Below are 20,679 nucleotides of genomic sequence, written 5' to 3'. Positions count from 1 at the left end.
ACCACAGACGATACAAATTTTTATCACTATTTTGATTTAGACTGTTGAATTGGAACCTGGCTGACCTGGAAAAAGAGATACAAAGTCTTTCAAGGGGTCAAGATTTCCAATTTCCAGACATGACACATTCATTTTGTTTGAAGCCTCATTTCTTTCAGTCAGGACTCACTCCTGTTACAGTAGATGTTAAAAAATAAAGCACTGGTAAACCCCCATTGATATTTAGCCATTTAGCTCAAGCATTTACCTTCATAAGTAAAAACAAATAGACTAGAAAAAACACAAATTAATTATTATAGCCCACACAATTAATATAGAAACGTTTACTGGAATTACAATTTTGGATAGTCTATATCCGATCGATAAAGTTAATTCCTACTCTGGTAGAGCGCCTCACTCGGCTGGACACAGAGGTATATCTGGAGCGATGTCTCTTTAAGAAATGTTTGGTTTATTGTAGCAGCATAAACCAAGCTGAAAAGTATACATTTCCCTTTGGGCAAAACAGCTAGAACAAAGACACAAAAATAGAATCACAGTCCTTTTCCTAGTGGGATCATCCCAATAACAGACATCAATGTACACGGTTCAGGTAGAGCACACAACTTCCTGGAGTACTCTCTCTCCAGGAACCACTGAACACGGGAAGCTCTGCCAGTCAGCCATTTAAGCCCTGACCTTGTGACTCCTCCATCATGTGACTGATATCATGATTCTGACATTACACAGGTCCTGGCAGCTTTGCAGGTGGCGATACGTGGACATTCTCCCTCCCACTCTATGAATGTCCACTTATACCAGCCCAATATAAAATTTTATATAAGCCATTCCAACATACCGCGTGCTGGAGGAAACTATTCTGGTTTTACATCACTGATGCGATCATGCGCAGTGAAACGTATCTCCCCTCCATCACTTCACCAGTGACTCTGTCACATATTCCCGCCCTCTGCCCAAAGCCGGGGGTTTTGGCACCTTCACTCACTAAACAGGGGACTCTGGACAGGGCATCTGCATTCCCATGCAACCTCCCTGACCTGTGCGCCACATGGAAAGTCAAATCCTGGAGCGCCAGAAACCACCTAGTTACACGGGCATTCTTCCTTTTCTTTTCCCTCATCCATCTCAGGGGTGCATGATCAGATATTAGTCTGAACTTTCTGCCTAACAGGTTGTATCTCAGGGTGTCGATTGCCCACTTGATGGCCAAGCACTCCTTCTCCACGATGGCATAGTTCTTCTCACAGGAGGAGAGTTTCCTACTCAGGTATAGGACTGGGTGTTCGTTGCCATCTATTACCTGCAACAGCACAGCTCCTAAATCGACTTCGGAGGCGTCCGTCTGGAGCACAAACTCCTTTGTGAAGTCTGGTGCGACCAAGACTGGCTGTTGACACAGGACGAGCTTCAACTCTTGGAATGCCACCTCTGCTTCAGAGGACCATTTGACCATCGTCGACTATGTGCCCTTGAGAAGATCAGTCAGGGGGGCAGCTATCATGGCGAAGTTCAAGATAAATTGCCGATAGTATCCCACAATCCTGAGGAACGCCCTGGCCTGCTTTTTGGAGACCGGCTGTGGCCACTTCTGGATTGCCTCCACTTTGTCTACTTGTGGCTTTATCTCGCCTCTTCCAATGATTTAGCCCAAGTATTTTGCCTCCTCCTTCCCGATGGCGCACTTCTTCGGGTTTATGGTAAACCCCGCTTTCCTTAGGGCATTGAGTACCGCCTGGACCTTCAGCAGGTGACTTCCCCAATCCGGGCTGAAAATCACAATGTCATCCAATCAAGCGGCGGCGTAATTCTTGTGGGGGCCTAGAATCTGGTCCATAGCCCTCTGGAAGATGGATGGGGCTCCTTGTAGTTCAAACAGCATCCGAGTATATTGTGACTCCTCCATCATGTGACTGATCACATGATTCTGACATCGCAAAAGTCCTGGCAGCTCTGCAGGTGGAGATATGTGGACATTCTAAAGCCTATATCTACTAAAGCCTAAATATCTAAAATAAATATCCACTAAAGCCAGCCCATTATATAATTTTATATAAACCGTCCCAACACGCCGTGTGCTGGGGGAAACTATTCTGGTTTTACATCACTGACGCGATCATGCGCAGTGACACGTATCTCCCCTCCATCACTTCACCAGTGACTCTGTCACACTATTGCTGTCCAGAAAAGAAGCAGTAATAAAATTCAGTATTCCCGCTACCCCACCACCATGCTGGCCAAATCCTCCACCATTTGCTGCGGCCACTGGCTGCAATAGTCACATGTCATGGTTATGTTGTTTCAAAAAGTACAGTAGCCTGACCCTTTGTTTCTTCATTCCAGGTACGTTTTATTGATTTAGTTATGGAACCAGTAGTACATTTTTTCAAAGTGTTTGAGGAAATTTTTTTTAAAATGACAATGCTAGTCAACATATTGCTGTACTGTGAGTAGCCTGTGTGGCCTAATTGTGCTAACATTGCCAATTGTGTCTCTGGACTTGTCTCCCATTGAGCACATATGGAACATCATTAGTAGGCAACTGCAAAAGGGAGCTGCCAGCAGCAGATCTTGATAGGTTGCTTCCCAAAGTCATTCAGCATGGCAGAAATGTCCTCACATAATCATTAATGATCTCATTCATAGCATGTCAAGGTATGAAAGTGTGCGCATTTCTGTTCATGGGGCTCATATATGATACTGAATCAATCAAGATGTGTTGAGAATATTATTACCATATTTTCATAATCCGCATATCATTAAGATGTCTATTAATTCTGTGATTTCCATAATTCCATGATTTTTGTGTTTTTGCTGCTGCATTTTCATAGTTGAGTAATGTACAGTACAGTGCAAAAGTTTTAGGTTTTGGTAAAAATAATGCAAAGTAAGAATGCCTTAAAAAATTAAAACTTTTGCACATAAGTATATATGAAGAGTTTTGTGAGATGTATAGTTATATTTTGATGCATGCATACTTAATCTCATTTGCAAAACATGGGAAAATGATGCCAATGAACACATATTAAGCATATCCATTGCTGTTCCTAATATTGATTGATTCAGACATATTAATTGGCTTTAAATAAACCTAGTGATACATATGATATCAATTGCTATTTGTGTGAAGCCGAGTTAGGAACATTCTGTAATAAAGGTTAAACAAGTTGATATTTTCTCGGTTGACCTAGCTGACATTCCTAGGACTGAGCAATGTTCTTTTTTTTTTGCTGTAGTTCAATCACAATCTGTCAGTACAGTACCTATACACAGCCACTGATCAATAGTCTGACCTTTGTCATTTTATGTTGCTTGAATAGGTCCGTCTGAAAAATCCAAGCATCAAGCCACTGGTGTACCAGGCAACAGTAGTGGGTCGGGAGTTAGCGGATTTCTCATTGCCTAAAGGAAACATGATAACGATTGCCCCAAAGTAAGTAACCTTTCTTATTGTCTTCATTCAAAGTGACAGCTCAGACAGCCCGAATATGGGATACACAAATACAGCATGTTAATTATGAATAAAAAGGATTTCCTTTCTACCAGGGGAGATCCAGATGTGTACATAATTCATATATGGTAAATACTGTGAATACCATTATTGCTGTTAGCCTTTTACATCTGTTTTATTTTATATTAAGATTAATCAGTTGCATTTATTATATATATGCTGAGGTTTTTTCCACTTTGAAGACCATTAGCATCGCTTTACTTGCATTATTTTGAGTCATCGTCAACTGGGTCAATGTGCTTTGACACGTTAAACATGTATGACATTTACTGTGTTCTCCAAGAGAGTATACATTATTGTGTGTGACCCATAATACATCATCCTGAATACTTAAAACTAAAGTTGACAGGGAGTAAAAGCTGGGTCAGAGCTGACATCTCTGTCAATGCAACAATCATCTTGTTGACCTTGTTCCAGTTTTCTTTTTACAAGACAAGAAAATCAGTGACAACCTCCATTCTTTCCTTCATCTTCTACATTGTTCCTCTGTTGTCTCACTGGAGGAAGTAGCTAAAAACTACTTAAAGTGTAAATACATTTTATATTATTTTTAATAATGTTTTATAATTTTGTCCATTATGGAATGTTATGATACTTGATTCCTGTAAAAACATATATTTAAGTGGCTATCAAGCTCCTGCTTTTACCCAGTTTGTTTGCCTGCCTTCTGCTGCATTGAAATCAGAATGTTCTCATTAGGAGTACAGATGATGGCAGTGAAAGGATCAGCACCTTACTAACTGGGGAAAAGCTGGTGCAGGGGATTCACTGCCATCATCTATACTCCACATGAATACATTCAGATATCAGTGCATCTAACAGCAGGCAGAACTTTTTTATTTTTCAGTTAATTTAGCCATATGAGGGCTTGTTTTTTGCAGGGCAAGTTGTACTTTTCAATGACCATTCATTCAATGAATTCATTTTACCACCTAGTGAACTGGAAAACAAGAAAAAAATTCCAAGTGTGGTGAAATTGCCCAAAAAAAGTGCAATTCCACAATTGATTTTGATGTGGCAGTATGGTACTCCAGGTCAATAGTAATTCGCAGATACCAACCGAATAGTTTTTTTTTTTTATTTAAATGGTGAAAATTTTGTCTCAGCTTTCCGAGACATGTAATGCTTTAATTCTTCATACATGGGGCTGTGTGAGGGCTTGTTTTTTGCGCCCTGAGCTGACATTTGTAATGATATCATTATGGGGTAGATACGATGTTTTGATCAATTTTTATTGCATATTACAGCAATGTTGCGGCAGCCAAAAAAAGTAATTCTGGCTCTTTGAATTTTCTTTTCATTAAATTGGTTACTGATCGGATTAATTTATTTTATGTTTCGATAGATCAGACTTTTATGAATGCAGCAATACCAAATATATGTCTACTAGATGGTGTCACGATTCTAACGCATCGGGTATTCTAGAATATGTATGTAGTTTATTTATGAAGATTTCAGAATAATGCAATGAATACACAGGATTCGGCCGGCTAGGCGTGACCAATTAGCGAAGCGTGGTTCAAATCCCGCGCCAATTCGCAGCCAGGCTGCCTCTGTTGCTGATTGTTCGCGGCCAGCCGGGCGCAACCAATCAGTGAAGCCAGGGCGAGCTTTAGGTTTTTGAGGGCCCCTGGTGAAAGATTCTCACAGCCGATGTAGCATATAACATAGCCCATATAGTATATAGCACAGCCACGTAGTATATAGCACAGCCACGTAGTATATTTCACAGCCACGTAGTATATAGCACAGCCATGTAGTATATAGCACAACCACGTAGTATATAGCACAGCCCACTTAGTATATAGCACAGATCACATAGTATATAGCACAACCCATGCAGTATATAACAGGCCACGTAGTATATAACAAAGCCATGTAGTATATAGCACAGCCCACGTAGTATATAGCACAGCGACATAGTATATAGCACAGCCACGTAGTATATTTCACAGCCACATAGTATATAGCACAGCCACGTAGTATATAGCACAACCACGTAGTATATAGCAGAGCCCATGCAGTATATAACACAGCCCACGTAGTATATAGCACAGCCCACTTAGTATATAGCACAGCCCACGCAGTATATAACAGGCCACGTAGTATATAACAAAGCCATGTAGTATATAGCACAGCCCACGCAGTATATAACACAGCCCACGTAGTATATAGCACAGCCCACATAGTATATAGCACAGCCCACATAGTATATAACACAGTCCACATAGTATATAGCAATATGGGCACCATATCCCTGTTAAAAAAAGAATTTAAATAAAAAATAGTTATATACTCACCCTCCGGCGGCCCCCGGATCCAGCTCAGGCCTTTAGCGATGCTTCAGCACTACTACTTACAGCAGAAATCATCATCCCTTATGAATGCCCACCATGGGCTGGTGTTCACAAGATCATATTGATAGGCACAAAGGTCATCAGCAGAACCCCAGCTGTCATAACAGCCAATCGGCTCCTTGTGATCATGTGACGGTGCACTGATGGGAGTGTGGAATGACACGTTCCCTGCTGACACATGTTAAATGCCGCTGTCAGAGGCTGTTAAAGGCACGTAATGGCTCATTAAATCAGCTGTCATGTGTTGGTAAAGATGTGGGATCGGCGTGCAAGCTTGCATCGAAGGAAGTCACACAACATATGATGTAAATGTACATCATTTGTCGTGATGAGGTTCATTCTCTTAAATAACTGCTAATATTTCATTGTCTATCCCCAGAGATACTGTAAGTGTATGATTTGTTATCAGGTGCAAAAGGCAATGGTACTTTAATTCCACCCGAATAAAAGTTAGTGAAGGTAATAATCAATTTTATGTGACATGTGGTGCACGTTGCGATGAGTGTTTTAAAAAGAATCTGTCATCAGGTGTTTGCTACTATATGTAATCTGAGTGCAGTATGATGTAGGAACAGAAACTCTGATTCTAGTGATGTATAATTTTCTGGTCTACTTGTTGCAGTTTCGATAAAATCAGTGTTTTATCAGTATTACCACAATGGGACTAGTTGTATTACACCATGTAGTTCTCCTGCTTTGTGTAACCCCCACCACTGATTTTCTGCTATGCAATTAATTGATAAATGATTGGTGTGGGTTGAGTTACAGTATACCGAACTCAGCATTCAGAGAACTGGTAGATATGCAGCAGAGAAAATGCAAATTTTATCAAAATTGCTACATATTTAGTTACACATTGCTGGAATCAAGGTCTTTGTCCCTACATCATTCTGCTCTCAAATTACCTAGCAAAGAGGTGGTGACCGATTCCCTTAACCCCTTTCCCACATCGGGCATAATAGTATGCCGATGTAGGACACCCTCCCTTTGATGTGGGCTCCGGCGGTGAACAGTTGTTTTGACCAGCTGACATGCCCGGAACATCTGCGGGTGGAATCGCTATCCACCCGCAGCTATTAATCCATTAAATGCAGCTGTCAAGTGCTGACAGAAGCATTTAACATGCACTTCCGGCAATCTTGCCAGAAATCCGTCCATCGGTGACCCTTTTCACATGATCGCGGGTTACCGATGGGTTGGCATGACAACCATAGGTCTCCTGGAGACCTCTATGGTTGTCACTGCCAGATTGCTGTGAGTTCCACCCAGTGGTCGGCGCTCATAGCAAGTGAGGTATTCTACATACAGGCGATCTGATCATCGCCTGTATGTAGCAGAGCCTATCGGGTTATGGCAGCTTCTAGTCTTCCAAGGAGACTATTGAAGCATGCCAAAAGTGAAAAATAAATGTTTTTAAAAATATAAAAAAATAAAAAATATATAAAAGTTCAAATCACCCCCTTTTTCCCCCAGTCATAATAAAACTATAAAAAAATTAAACATACACATATTTGGTATCGCTGCATTCAGAATCGCCCGATCTATTAATAAAAAAAAGGATTAACCTGATCGCTAAACGGTGTTGTGAGAAAAAAGTCAAAATGCCAGAATTAGGGTTTTTTTTTAATCAAAAGATCGTACCTGCACCAACATGGCATCATTTAAAACAACAGCTCGGCACACAAAAAATAAGCCCTCACCCAACCCCAGATCACGAAAAATGGAGACGCTACGGTATCGGAAAAAGGCGCAATTTTTTATTTATTTTTTGTAACAAAATTTGGAATTTTTTCACCACTTAGATAAAAAAAGAACCTAAACATGTTTGGTGTCTATGAACTCGTAATAACCTGCAGAATGATAATGGCAGGTCAGTTTTAGCAGTTAGTGAACCTAGTAAAAAAGCAAAACAAAAAACATCTGTGGGATTGCACTTTTTTTGCAGTTTCACTGCACTTGGAATTTTTTTTTCCTTTTTCCAGTGCAAGATATGTTAAAACCAATGGTGTCATTCAAAAGTACATCTCATCCCACAAAAAACAAGCCCTTACATGGCCACATTGACAGAAAAATTGAAAAGTTATGGCTCTGGGAAGAAGGGGAGCAAAAAACGAAAAAGCAAAAACAAAAATACATCCGTCATGAAGGGGTTAAAGATGTGAAACATGAAGGTTCATGTAACTGACCTGCTATTTGTACCTGCTGAAACACATGATATGCACAAGAGTCAGGTTGAAAAGTTAAACTTTAGATATGTGAACCATATTTAACCCCTTCATGACCTTGGGATTTTCAATTTTTCCATGTTCGTTTTTCGCTCCCCTCGTTCCCAGAGCCATAACTTTTTTATTTTTCTGTCAATTTGGCCATGTGAGGGCTTATTTTTTGTGGGACGAGTTGTACTTTTGAACGAGTTCATTGGTTTTAATAATGTCGTGTACTAGAAATCAGGAAAAAAATTCCAAGTGCGGTGAAATTCCAAAAAAGTGCAATTCCACACTTTTTTTTTGCCTGGATTTTTTGCTAGGTTCACTAAATGCTAAAACTAACCTGCCATTATGATTCTCCAGGTCAGTACGAGTTCATAGACACCTAACATGTCTAGGTTATTTTTATCTAAGTGGTGAAAAAAAATTCCAAACTTTGCTAAAAAAAAAAAAAATTGCGCCATTTTCCGATACACGTAGCGTCTCTATTTTTCATGATCTGGGGTCAGGTGAGGGCTTATTTTTTGCATGCCGAGCTGGCATTTTTAATGATACCATTTCGGTGCAGATACGTTCTTTTGGTCGCCCGTTATTGCATTTTAATGCAATGTCGCAGTGACCAAAAAAACGTAATTCTGGCGTTTCAATTTTTTTTCTCGCTATGCCATTTAGCGATCAGGTTAATCCTTTTTTTTATTGATAGATCGGGCGATTCTGAACGCGGCGATACCAAATATGTGTAGGTTTGATTTTTTTTTTATTGATTTATTTTGAATGGGGCGAAAGGGGAGTGATTTAAACTTTTATATTTTTTGAATTTCTTTTTTACTTTTTTTTTAACTTTTGCCATGCTTCAGTAGCCTCCATGGGAGGCTAGAAGCTGGCACAACGCGATCGGCTCTGCTACATAGCAGCGATCATCAGATTGCTGCTATGCAGCAGAAATGCCGGTGTGCTGTGAGCGCCGACCACAGGGTGGCGCTCACAGCTACCGGCGATCAGTAACCATAGAGGTCTCAAGGACCTCTATGGTTACTCTGCAGAAGCATCGCTGACCCCCGATCATGTGACGGGGGTCGGCGATGCGCTCATTTCCGGCCGCCCAGCCGGAAGCGCCGGTTAAATGCCGCTGACTGCGTTTGACAGCGGCATTTAACTAGTTAATAGCGGTGGGTGAATTGCGATTTCACCCGCCGCTATTGCGGGCACATGTCAGCTGTTCAAAACAGCTGACATGTCCCGGCTTTGATGCGGGCTCACCGCCGGAGCCCTGCATCAAAGAGGGGGATCTGACCTCGGACGTACTGTCCCGTCCGAGGTCAGAAAGGGGTTAAAGGGTTGTCTGGTTGGTTTAACCCCTTCATGACCTATGACATATGCAGCTCTTGCAAAAATTAAGAGACCACCACATCAAATCCCTGTCATGGGCAGCCCAATCTCCAGACCTGAACCCCATTGAAAACCTCTGGAATGTAATCAAGAGGATGATGGATAGTCACAAGCCATCAGACAAAGAAGAACTGCTTACATTTTTGTGCCAGGAGCAGTGTGAAAGACTGGTGGAAAGCATGCCAAGACGCATGATAGCTGTGATTAAAAATCATGGTTATTCCCCAACATATTGATTTCTGAACTCTTCCTAAGTTAAAACATTAGTATTGTTGTTTCTAAATGATTATGAATAGGGTTGAGCGACTTTTATTCTCAAAAGTCGGGTCGAGTGAAATCGGCCGATCCTATAAAAAAGTCGGGGTCGGGGTCGGCCGAAACACGAAATCCAATGCAGTGCAATGGGATACTATGGTTTCCAGGGTCTGAAGGAGAGGAAACTCTCCTTCAGGCCCTGGAATCCATATTTAAGTGTAAAATAAAGAATCAAAATAAAAAATATTGATATACTCACCCTTGGACGAGCCCTGGTACTAACCGGCAGCCTTCCTTCCTAAGAATGAGCGCGTGAATGACCTGCGGTGACGTCACGGCTTGTGATTGGTCGCGTGAGCGGTCACATGGGCGGCCGCGACCAATCACAAGCCGTGACGTCATCTAAGGCCCTTCACGCGCTCATTCTTAGGAAGGAAGGCTGCCGGAAAGAAGCCGAGGGTGAGTATATTCCTATTAGGTATATACTAACCCTCGGACGCGCCCTGCTTCTTTCCGGCAGCCTTCCTTCTTAAGAATGAGCGCGTGAAGGGCCTTAGATGATGTCACGGCTTGTGATTGGTCGCGGCCGCCCATGTGACCGCTGACGCGACCAATCACAAGCCGTGACGTAATTCTCAGGTCCTAAATTCCTAGAATGAGGAATTTAGGACCTGAGAATTACGTCACGGCTTGTGATTGGTCGCGTGGCGGTCACATGAGCGGCACACGACCAATCAGAAGCCGTGACGTCATGGAAGGCCCTAAACGCGCTCATTTTAAGCAAAGAAGGCTGCCGGTTACCAGCGGCGATGTCCAGGGTCCTCCGGAGAGGTGAGTATATCAATATTTTTTATTTTAATTCTTTATTTTACACTTGAATGTGGATTCCGATACCGATTTCCGATATCGCAAACATATCGGAACTCGGTATCGGAATTCCGATACCAGATTCAGAAGATCGCCGACCTCATGGCCGACCCCACACAGGGGTCGGGTCGGGTTTCATGAAACCCGACTTTTCCAAAAGTCGGCGACTTCTGAAAGTGGCCGACCCGTTTCACTCAACCCTAATTATGAACTTGTTTTCTTTGCATTATTTGAGGTCTGTAAGCACTGTTTTTTTTATTATTTTGACCATTTTTCTTTGTCAGAAAAAAAATACAAAAGTTATTGCTTGGAAATTCGGAGACATGTTGTCAGAAGTTTATAGACTAAAAGAACAATTTACATTTTACTCAAAAATATACCTATAAAGAGAAAAATCAGACAAGCTGAACATTTGGCAGTGGTCTCTTAATTTTTGCCAGAGCTGTATATATATATATATATATATATATATATATATATATATATATATATATATATATATATATATATATATATATATATATATATATATACATCATAGGCTGTGTCCTTGCATTCCATGTGGGCTCCGGCACTGAGACCGCATGTTTTCTGCCACATGAAAGCTTATTTCATAGGTAAAGTGAGTTCTTTGGCTGTGAAATCGCAGGACCTGTCAGACGGCACCACGAGCAGAAGAACTTTCTCACTCTCACGGTACTGTCAGATGGGGAATAGGAGTTCACAGAGAGACACTGAGCACACAATGTGTCTGCTGGACGACAGGCTGCATGGTCGCATCATGCATCTATGCAGCCTACCCTCTAGATGTAGCAGAGCTGGACCTGTCGTGGGACAAATGGATTAGCAGCATATCAGTGGAAAGGTGAGGAATTTTGCTGTTTGTTTTTTTTAACTCTTTCGCAGATGACGAGGGCATCGAGGGAATGGGCGAGGTCATAAGTGTGGTTTAATTAAGATTATTAAAGTAGTCTGTGTCATTCTTTCAATTAAAGGACTTTTTTCTGGGTGTCTGTGTTTTCTTACTATGTGACTATGGGGTTAGTAATGGGGGCATCTTTTGACGCCTCTCCATTACTAACCTCAGGGCTTGATGTTACCAGACAATTCAAAGGTGACATCAACCCCCCCAACTATAACCCCACTTGCTACCGCTACAGGGCAAGTGGGAAGAGCGAGGCTAAGTGCTAGAATTGGCGCATCTTAGAGATGCGCCTTTTCTGGGGTGGCTGAGAGCTGTTTTTTTTAGCCTGGGGGGCCAGTATCCATGGCCCCTTCCTTATTTATTAACATCAGGCTGCAGCTCTCTGCATAGCTATTGCTTGTTATTAATTATGGGGAGACCCTAAGTCATTTTTTAGGGTCCCCAATTTTAATAGCCAGCAAAGGCTAAGTTTACAGATGTGAGCTGATATTCATAGCCTGGAATCTCCATGGGTATTACCCCCTTCTCAGCCTATAAATATCTGCCCCCAGCCACCGACTTTCCCTCTGCTGGTTAGGAAAATTGCGCTGGAGCCCACTCCATTTTGTTTCCGAAAATTAATCTTTTATTAATTAAATACATGTACAGTAATTTGCACACACACTGTACTAATTGTATTTGTCACAGACATCTATATATCTATCTATTCTATTTGTATTTACTGTATATAATCAATCTCTTCTATCCTGTCGGCTCCTGAAGTGATTTTACAGTACATGGCAGATAAATTGCTGGTTTTTCTTCTATCTATCTATGCTATATAAATACATATACAGCACGTGTGTGTCACTGACATCTATATATCTATGTATTCTATGTGTATATATCTATTCTGTCTATTCTATTCTAACCTGTCAGTGTGATTTTACAGTATGCAGCACATGAATTGCTTGATTTTCAAAGGACACCGGTGCATAAAAATCAGACAGCACTTGCGTGTTCTGAGTGCTGTGCATTTTTTTCCCACACCCATAGGCTTGCATTGGCGAGTCTCTGATGAGTCTTGGTGACAGTCGCAGCATGCTGCGATTTTACATGCACGCTGAATGCACCCAAGAAAATAAACAGTGATGTGAGCTGCCCCATAGATTAACACTGGTCCGAGTGCTAAGCGTATTCTACGGTAATGTGACCCGGCCTTAGACCAGACTACCCCTTCAACTATAAAAATTGTGCATCAACGTCCATTCATTTACAGATTGCTGCTATGCCTGTGTAAACTATTGTGTCAAGGTTCTTTTGGTAAACCTATGAAAGTGTATTGAGTGATCATCGGCAAGGAATTCAAGGTAGAGTGGGCAATCCTGATAACAACACTAATATGCTGTTTATGAAGGTCATAATTAGAGTTGAGCGAATATGTTCGGAAACGATCGCCGAATCTGAATTTGCCATATTAGTGCCATATTGGTACCCTATTCGTGCCAAATTTATGTTTCATTTCTTAACATATTTGCTCATTTCTACCCCCATTGACTCCAATAACATTCGGCTATGTTAGGTGAATATTGTAAAAACCATACTCGCCGGCGAAAGTAATATTGAAAAATTAGCTCAACTCTAGTCATAATTTTTCTTTCAAGGTCGAAGGGGCATCTGCATTTTACTTTTATATGGGACCCATGGAATCCATGGGGCTCTGAGCTTCGAAGCCTTAGACATTCTGTGTCCCATAATCAAGAGTGTCCATACTTAGATAAATTCACTTAGAAAAAATAGATACAGCACAGCAGACCCCATTGATTAAACCTGACAGTTTTTTTCTCTGGGAATATCTATTTTGAAGGATTAGGTACATAAAGGTGCCCTAGACTTCAATAGGGGCCACATTATTGTACTGTGCAACTGTAATGCGGTAGTTTGCGTGAGCAGTAAACGTGAGTTACTGCAATCATATACTGCTCTATGACTCTTAGTCGAGCTTGTTGGGATTTATGGTTAGCAAAATGTAATTGGTAGGTATAGTTCATGAGGCTGAAGGCAGTATAGTCACATTTTTGAGCGATCATATCATTTAGCTGCGATGCATGAAATCATTTAATATTACTAAACCCTATTTATAAGTGAATGCATCCAAAGTAGAGATTTCTTATTCTGTGTAAGTTGTCATTGTCAGCAGTAAGCGAGCGATTAACTCTTTGACCTTGGGAATAATGACATTACACGGCAGGTAGGCTGGGATAGACAGCCTTTACACTCACAGCCATATTGGAATATGACAAACTTTTTCAAGAAGTATAATGAGTCCATTATTGATTGTGACCTACGCCTTCTCCTTAATGCTGTATATTTTTAGTCTTACATCAGCAGACTATAAATTTACTCTTACTTAGTTGTCTGTAATGAATTTCGGATCAAAGCGTAATATAATTTAAAATAACAGCTTGCATTTTTGACAAGTTAATACCTTGCTTGTTTCTTCCTTTCTTTCCTTTTCGGTGCCTTATCAGCACCTTCTAGTTTTGGAAGAAAACTCTTTTCGCATTTAACTGTCATTACTGAATGTCAGCGCTAATTTGGCAGAAGAAATCGAGGGAAAATGATGTGAACTGTTGGTGATGCATGTAGAATTGCTGCACTGCACAGCCTTTTATTACAGCTAAATGCTTTTTGATGTACAGTATTTCCATTTGGTTTGTTTCCAGCGGGAGAGTAACAAAACATTTCATATTGGTTACAGCCTGGCATTAGACTCTGTATTACAGGAACACCAAGGCTGATCTGACCATTTCATTCTATGTTATCTCAATCCTTCCACTCAGCATGATGATTGATGGTAGGATGCCGCTCCTGCCATTATCTCTATCAACATATTTCATGAGCTTGTCCTCAAATGCTTATAAGCACTGTATAAAGGCCAATCACGTAGCCGGCAGGAAACCTATAGAAAATATCTCTGTAAATTGCTAAAGGCATCTTCAGGGGTTAATGTCAAGTTATGAACCACTCAAATAATTAGAGTATATAATTAATTTTGTTTTACATAATTTAATGACTAAGGTTGCGTTAACACAGCACCACACAGTAAAAATGGCAGCAAAGCCACATTTGTGTTTGTGGTTTTTACAATGATTCGTTTGGCCATGTTTTTAAATGAACTGATTTAGGGCTTGTTCACAAATTGTGGTTTTTATGTCCCCCCCCCCCCCCCCCCCCGTGTTTTTGCAGAAATTTACAGTACCAGCAAAGTGAATGGGATTATTGAAATGTCACGCACATTCTGCTAATCTTGTTCATTGCAAATTTGAACCTTCAAAGCATTTTTTTCAGCAGCACAGTAGAACAGACCTGGATTAGCAGACAGGCACCTTGACATAGTATTATAGCTGAGTTTCTGGACAGCACCAGGGAGCTGGATTGGTTGAGGGGCATTTTAATGTAGTATAGCCAAATATGCAGACATCACTTTGGAATAGCAGGCTGAAATGGTAGACAGGCTCCTTGATGTAGCAGAGCTGAGTGTGTGGAAAGCATCTTCAAAAACAGCTGGATTTGGATACAGGCTCCTTCATATTTACGAGCTGAGCGTGCAGACAGAACTTTGGAATGATGGAGCCGGATTGACTGACTTTGATGTCAACTTTAGCAGAGAGTGTAATAGAACCTAACAGTTGCAAAGCTGGGCTTGTCTGGAGACTCAGCAGGATGTCATCACATGATAGCAACATGCTACTGCCTGAATATTTAGGTGGCATACAGATACCCGAGCTAGCCTTAAAAGGCCTAGGAGTGTGACATCAGAGGTGCGTATCATGGGAACTCGATATGCACGAGAGCAGAAAGAGATGATCTCGGGGAAAGAAGCTACATGGAGCGGCGCTGGAGCCAGAAAAGTGTAGTAACAATAATATTCACTTTCCTCTCTTCATTAGTGTTGAGCATTCCGATACCGCAAGTATCGGGTATCGGCTGATATTTGCAGTATCGGAATTCCGATACCGAGTTCCGATACTTTCAGTATATTGGATACCGGAATCGGAAGTTCCCATAATTCAAAGAGCCAGAATTCAGCCAATGAGGAATCATTAGAAGTGTGGGCACATCCTGTTCTGCATGGTAGGCATGTAACTACTGGCATGGCTGTGATTGGCTGCTGAAATGATGTCATGATGCACTATAAAAGCTGCCGCCGCCATTTTGGGTGCACTCTGCTGTGAATTCAGTTAGGGACAGGACGCTGTGTTCTGACTGAGGGCCAGTTTAAAGATAGCGATTTGCTTCATTGTGCTTTACCCAGGCTAATTTAGCAACCGCTGTGTGAGAACCTTGCTTTTGCCTTGCAGTGCCATTCACGGCCGTCTGCAAGGTCTCTGTGTGTGTGAGTGCAGCTCACTCTGTAGTCTGTCCGCAGCCACAGCCAGTTGTAGTCAGCTCAGAGTGCGTCATTGCCTCATAATGTCCAATCCATTGTCCTTTTTTGCAATTAGTGCAGCCTGCTGCACATTTTTTGAAATTTATCCTATTAGTGGCTTTCCATCCGTATCCAGCTAGATTGTGGAAAAACACTATATAGGATTACATAGAGGAGCTTTTTTTGGCCTTGCAGCGCCGTTCACGGCTGTCTGCACGGTCTCTGTATGCCTTTAATGTCTCCTCCACGTCCCCTAATGCATCCTACATTATTCTTAGTTGTTTTCCTTCATGTAGAATTAACCTACAAGGAAAGAAAGGGTTTATTTTAATTCCGATATTTTTGTCCCATTGACTTGCATTGGTATCGGGTATTGGTATCGGCGATATCCGATATTTTTTGAATATCGGCCGATCCCATCCGATACCGATACTTCTGGATATCGGAAGGTATCGCTCAACACTACTCTAAATTCAAAGGCGGCCTATCAGCAGGTTTTACCCTTACAAACCACTTCCACCACTTTGAAACAAAAAGTGAAATATGGACTGGCAGATGGGCAGAAATACAATGGTTCTTCTGCCCATAAATAGGATAACACACTGTGCTTGCACTCCAGTTCTTTGTTGAAGTGGGCTGTGGAACATGTCGGAAGTGTTATCCACTTCAACAAGTGGAACAAGACCTGACTTGGCTGGTTCCTAACACCATATTTCTTTTTAGGATAGGGATAATCCATCAGGAAGAATCAGGAGTTTCTCACCGAGCATTTCTCGTAGTGCCTGGCTTTTTTTTAAAACTATGTTTTCTCTGAACGTTTTCGCCATTTTAAAGTACAACTAAGTTCACTGTAGGGAAGTTGTCTGTTTCTTTTTCATGCTACCCATGTTTAGGTTCCTTCTAAAGAAAGATAAGTGTTTAAAATGAGGAAATTTATTTGCAATTTTAGTGATTGTGTGCGACATTCTTTATATGTTAAGCAATAAATGAATGATGTAAAGCTTTCACATGTAGAGGTCAAAAACTTGAATCATTTTCCAAGACTTACTTTTAATGTTTATCTCTCCTGGGACTGAGCTCATCACTGAAATACTGCTGAGAAAGTAATGACTTTTCTAGTGGAAGCCGCCTTTATTGCTGGCATCTTACCAAGTACTGCTGCTCATCAAAGCATTATAGAATAAGAACAAATTATTTTATCTCACATTTAAACTATGAAGAAACTGTGTCATCATGAGGATGCATTATGTGTAATGTGTGTAGATCACGTAACCTAGGAATCCTACATCGTGGATTTATCTCACTAGTGAGCAGTTTCCCCCAAAAAATACAAAAACAAGGGAAACAAAGTGATCACTAACAATCTAGAGATACTAAAGGAAACAAGGTGATATTGAGCATGCTTGGGTGCTAATCGAGTATCTTCGGCGTGCTCGAATAAGATTTTCTAGTTCCCGCGGCTCCATGTCTCAAGGCTGTTAGACAGTTAGACAGCTGCATCATATACAGGGATTGGTTATTTGTTCGGCAAAAAAATTATTACACAAAAGATACTTCAATGAAAAAAAAATTACAGTTTTGTGAATCATCTTCTGCTTGAAAAACTTGATGGGTTTGCTCGATTTTAAAAGGCGTCTTGTGCACATTGCTTTTTGGTCTTTAGATAAACCAGTGTTTCTTATTTGGCAAATAATTCTTAATCATGTGGCAATCCTCCTAAAAGCATTGGATGAACTAGAGTCAGCTTATTTTCCCCCTGGACTTCTTTGCATTAAGCATGACATACTGTAATTAATGGGTTCGCTTTGCCTGGGGTCTTTCACTAAATCACTGATCATTTTAATGTTCTCTATCTTGTAAGTCATACAATTCAGTAGAATTAGAAATCAATGTTTGTTGATCCAACACTTACACATTACCGTTGTTATCAGCGATCATGGAGGAAATTATAGTATGTCAATAATCGAACATGAAAATAGTAATTACAAATAATTGCAACATTTATTTTGCAGAAGCCAAGTGGATGTGACTATAGAGTATAAGAGCCGTTTCTTGCACCCAGCTGAAGCCACCTTGCTACTAGTATCTAAACCTAGCTGTGGGGCAGGTGGGACCACACTCTCCTTCTCTCTTCAGTCTAGACTGACTGATTTATCTCCAACTGTAAGTATTTTTCTGACCTTCTTGGGTAAAGAATATGTTAAGCTAAAATACAGTGGGTACGGAAAGTTTTCAGACCCCTTTAAATTTTTCACTCTGTATTTTTCACTTTGTTTCATTGCAGCCATTTGGTAAATTCAAAAAAGTTCATTTTTTTCTCGTTAATGTACAATATGCAGACCATCTTGACTAAAAAAAACAGATGTAGAAATTTTTGTAAATTTATTAAAAAAGAAAAACTGAAATATCACATGGTCATAAGTATTCAGACCCTTTGTTAAGTACTGAGTGGAAGCAGCCTTTTGAGCTAGTACAGCCATGAGTCTTCTTGGGAATGATACAGAACATTTTTCACACCTGGATTTGGGGATCCTCTGCCATTCTTCCTTGCAGATACTCTCCAGTTCCATCAGGTTGGATGGTGAACATTGGTGGACAGCCATTTTCAGGTCTCTCCAGAGATGCGCAATTGGGTTTAGGTCAGGCTCTGGCTGGGCCAGTCAAGAATGGTCAGAGTTGTTTTGAAGCCACTCCTTTGTTATTTTAGCTGTGTGATTAGGGTCATTGTCTTGTTGGAAGGTGAATCTTCAGCCAAATCTGAGGTCCAGAGCACTCTGGAAGGGGTTTTCATCCAGGATATCTCTGTACTTGGCTGCATTCATTTTTCCTTCAATGGCAACCAGTCATCCTGTCCCTGCAGCTGAAAATCACCCCCATAGCATGATGCTGCCACCACCATGTTTCACTGTTGGGATTGTATTTGTCAGGGGATGAGCAGTGCCTGGTTTTCTCCACATACACCACTTAGAATTATCACCAAAAAGAGTCTATCTTTGTCTCATCAGACCAGAGAATCTTATTTCTCATAGTCTGGGAGTCCTTCATGTGTTTTGTAGCAAACTCTATGCGGGCTTTCATATGTCTTGCACTTAGGAGAGGCTTCCGTCGGGCCACTCTGCCATCAAGACCCGACTGGTGGAGGGCTGCAGTGAAAGTTGACTTTGTGGCACTTTCTCCCATCTTCCTACTGCATCTCTGGAGCTCAGCCACAGTGATCTTGGGGTTCTTCTTTACCTCTCGCACCAAGGCTCTTCTCCCACGATTTCTCAGTTTCGCTGGACAGCCAGGTCTAGGAAGACTTCTGGTGGTCCCAAACTTCTTCCATTTAAGGATTATGGAGGCCACTGTGCTCTTAGGAACCTTGAGTACTGCAGAAATTCTGTTGTAGCCTTGGCCAGATTTGTGCCTTGCCACAATACTGTCTGAGCTCCTTGGCCAGTTCCTTTGACCTCATGATTCTCATTTGGTCTGATATGCACTGTGGGCTGTGAGGTCTTATATAGACAGGTGTGTGCCTTTCCAAATCAAGTTCAATCTTCAATGAAGGAGTAGAACCATCTCAAGGAGGATCACAAGGAAATGGACAACATGTGACTTAAATATGAGTGTCTGAGCAAAGGGTCTGAATACTTTTGACCATGTGATATTTCAGTTTTTCTTTTTTAATAAATCTGCAAAAATTGCTACATTTCTGTTTTTTTTTTCAGTCAAGATGGCGTGCAGAGTGTACATTAATGGGAAAAAAAGTGAACTTTTTTGAATTTACCATATGGCTGCAATGAAACAAAGTGTGAAAAATTTAAAGGGGTCTGAAAACTTTCCATACCCACTGTGCATTTTACAAATTCTGATAATGAAAAATATAGCTGCAGTGATCAATGACAAACATGTAAATACTGGGGACCCTAATGATTACTAAAATGGGGGTCTCCAGCCCACCTTTCCTCTTTATTATACAACACTAGAAATAAAAAGTTTGAATAAAGTGGTGGTTAGGTATAATAAGTGCAGTGCCAGTCCTTTTAAGAACTATGGAACAGAGACTGATGAGTACAGCATTGTTGTCATCCACCAATAAACAGTAAAGCACCACTCCAGCATTTTTCTACTGCAGCTCTGGGGTGGTGCTACCTAATCTTAGTTCCCTGTCCTTAGTTTCATACTTAAATTCTAGTGTCTTCTTCAGCTCTTTCTGGCTCTGCTCCGGTAAGTCTCAAGCAATTTGTGACCAGTCGGATCGTTCCAGTATTTTCTTGGCGATACGGAAATCACAACTCAATGTAAGTCTATGAGAGCCAGAATGAGGCCAGAACGAGGTGAGAACAAGGCTTTCATAGACTTAAATTGAGAACTTGTAAGAATAACCTCCGACCTTCAATCAGTCAGAAGTTGTGATCACAAGATGGCGACGAGGGACTGCAGCGGTGCTGGGAAGAGCTGAAGACGGTGACTGGTAGGTATAATACTAGGGTCAGTGAACTTAGATTGGTATCACCACTCCAGCGCTGAAATAAAAAACCCCTCAGTTTTGCTTCAAATGGAGTGGCTGGGCGCTGCTCCATTCCTGTGGGTATGTGGGAAATATCTGCTGTGGAAAAACCCCTTTCAGATGTAAAAAAGTGTAATTTAGTGGAAATATACATTAACACAGGTTCTGTTTTCTGACCTTTTTTTTATTTAAATGCATGCATTTGGGGCAAAAATACTTTTTTTTGCAATTGTTTTTTTATTTAAATTTCACCCTTTGCCTTTTACAGGTT

At 41.1% G+C, this 20,679-nt stretch overlaps 1 protein-coding gene across 2 annotated transcripts in view; it reads left to right on the top strand.

Annotated features, from left to right (window-relative positions):
- Positions 1 to 20,679, top strand: part of CFAP47 (cilia and flagella associated protein 47) — an 816,247-nt gene that overhangs the window by 283,125 nt on the left and 512,443 nt on the right. For both annotated transcript variants that reach the window (XM_077296700.1, XM_077296701.1), the window contains exons 38-39: positions 3,318 to 3,430; positions 17,932 to 18,082. In XM_077296700.1, coding sequence (XP_077152815.1) covers positions 3,318 to 3,430; positions 17,932 to 18,082 — 264 coding nt within the window. The remainder of the gene's footprint in view (positions 1 to 3,317; positions 3,431 to 17,931; positions 18,083 to 20,679) is intronic.

The sequence above is a fragment of the Ranitomeya variabilis genome, chromosome 3, assembly GCF_051348905.1.
Source record: "Ranitomeya variabilis isolate aRanVar5 chromosome 3, aRanVar5.hap1, whole genome shotgun sequence".
NCBI lineage: Eukaryota > Metazoa > Chordata > Amphibia > Anura > Dendrobatidae > Ranitomeya > Ranitomeya variabilis.
This window is presented reverse-complemented; position numbering and strand designations above follow the sequence as displayed.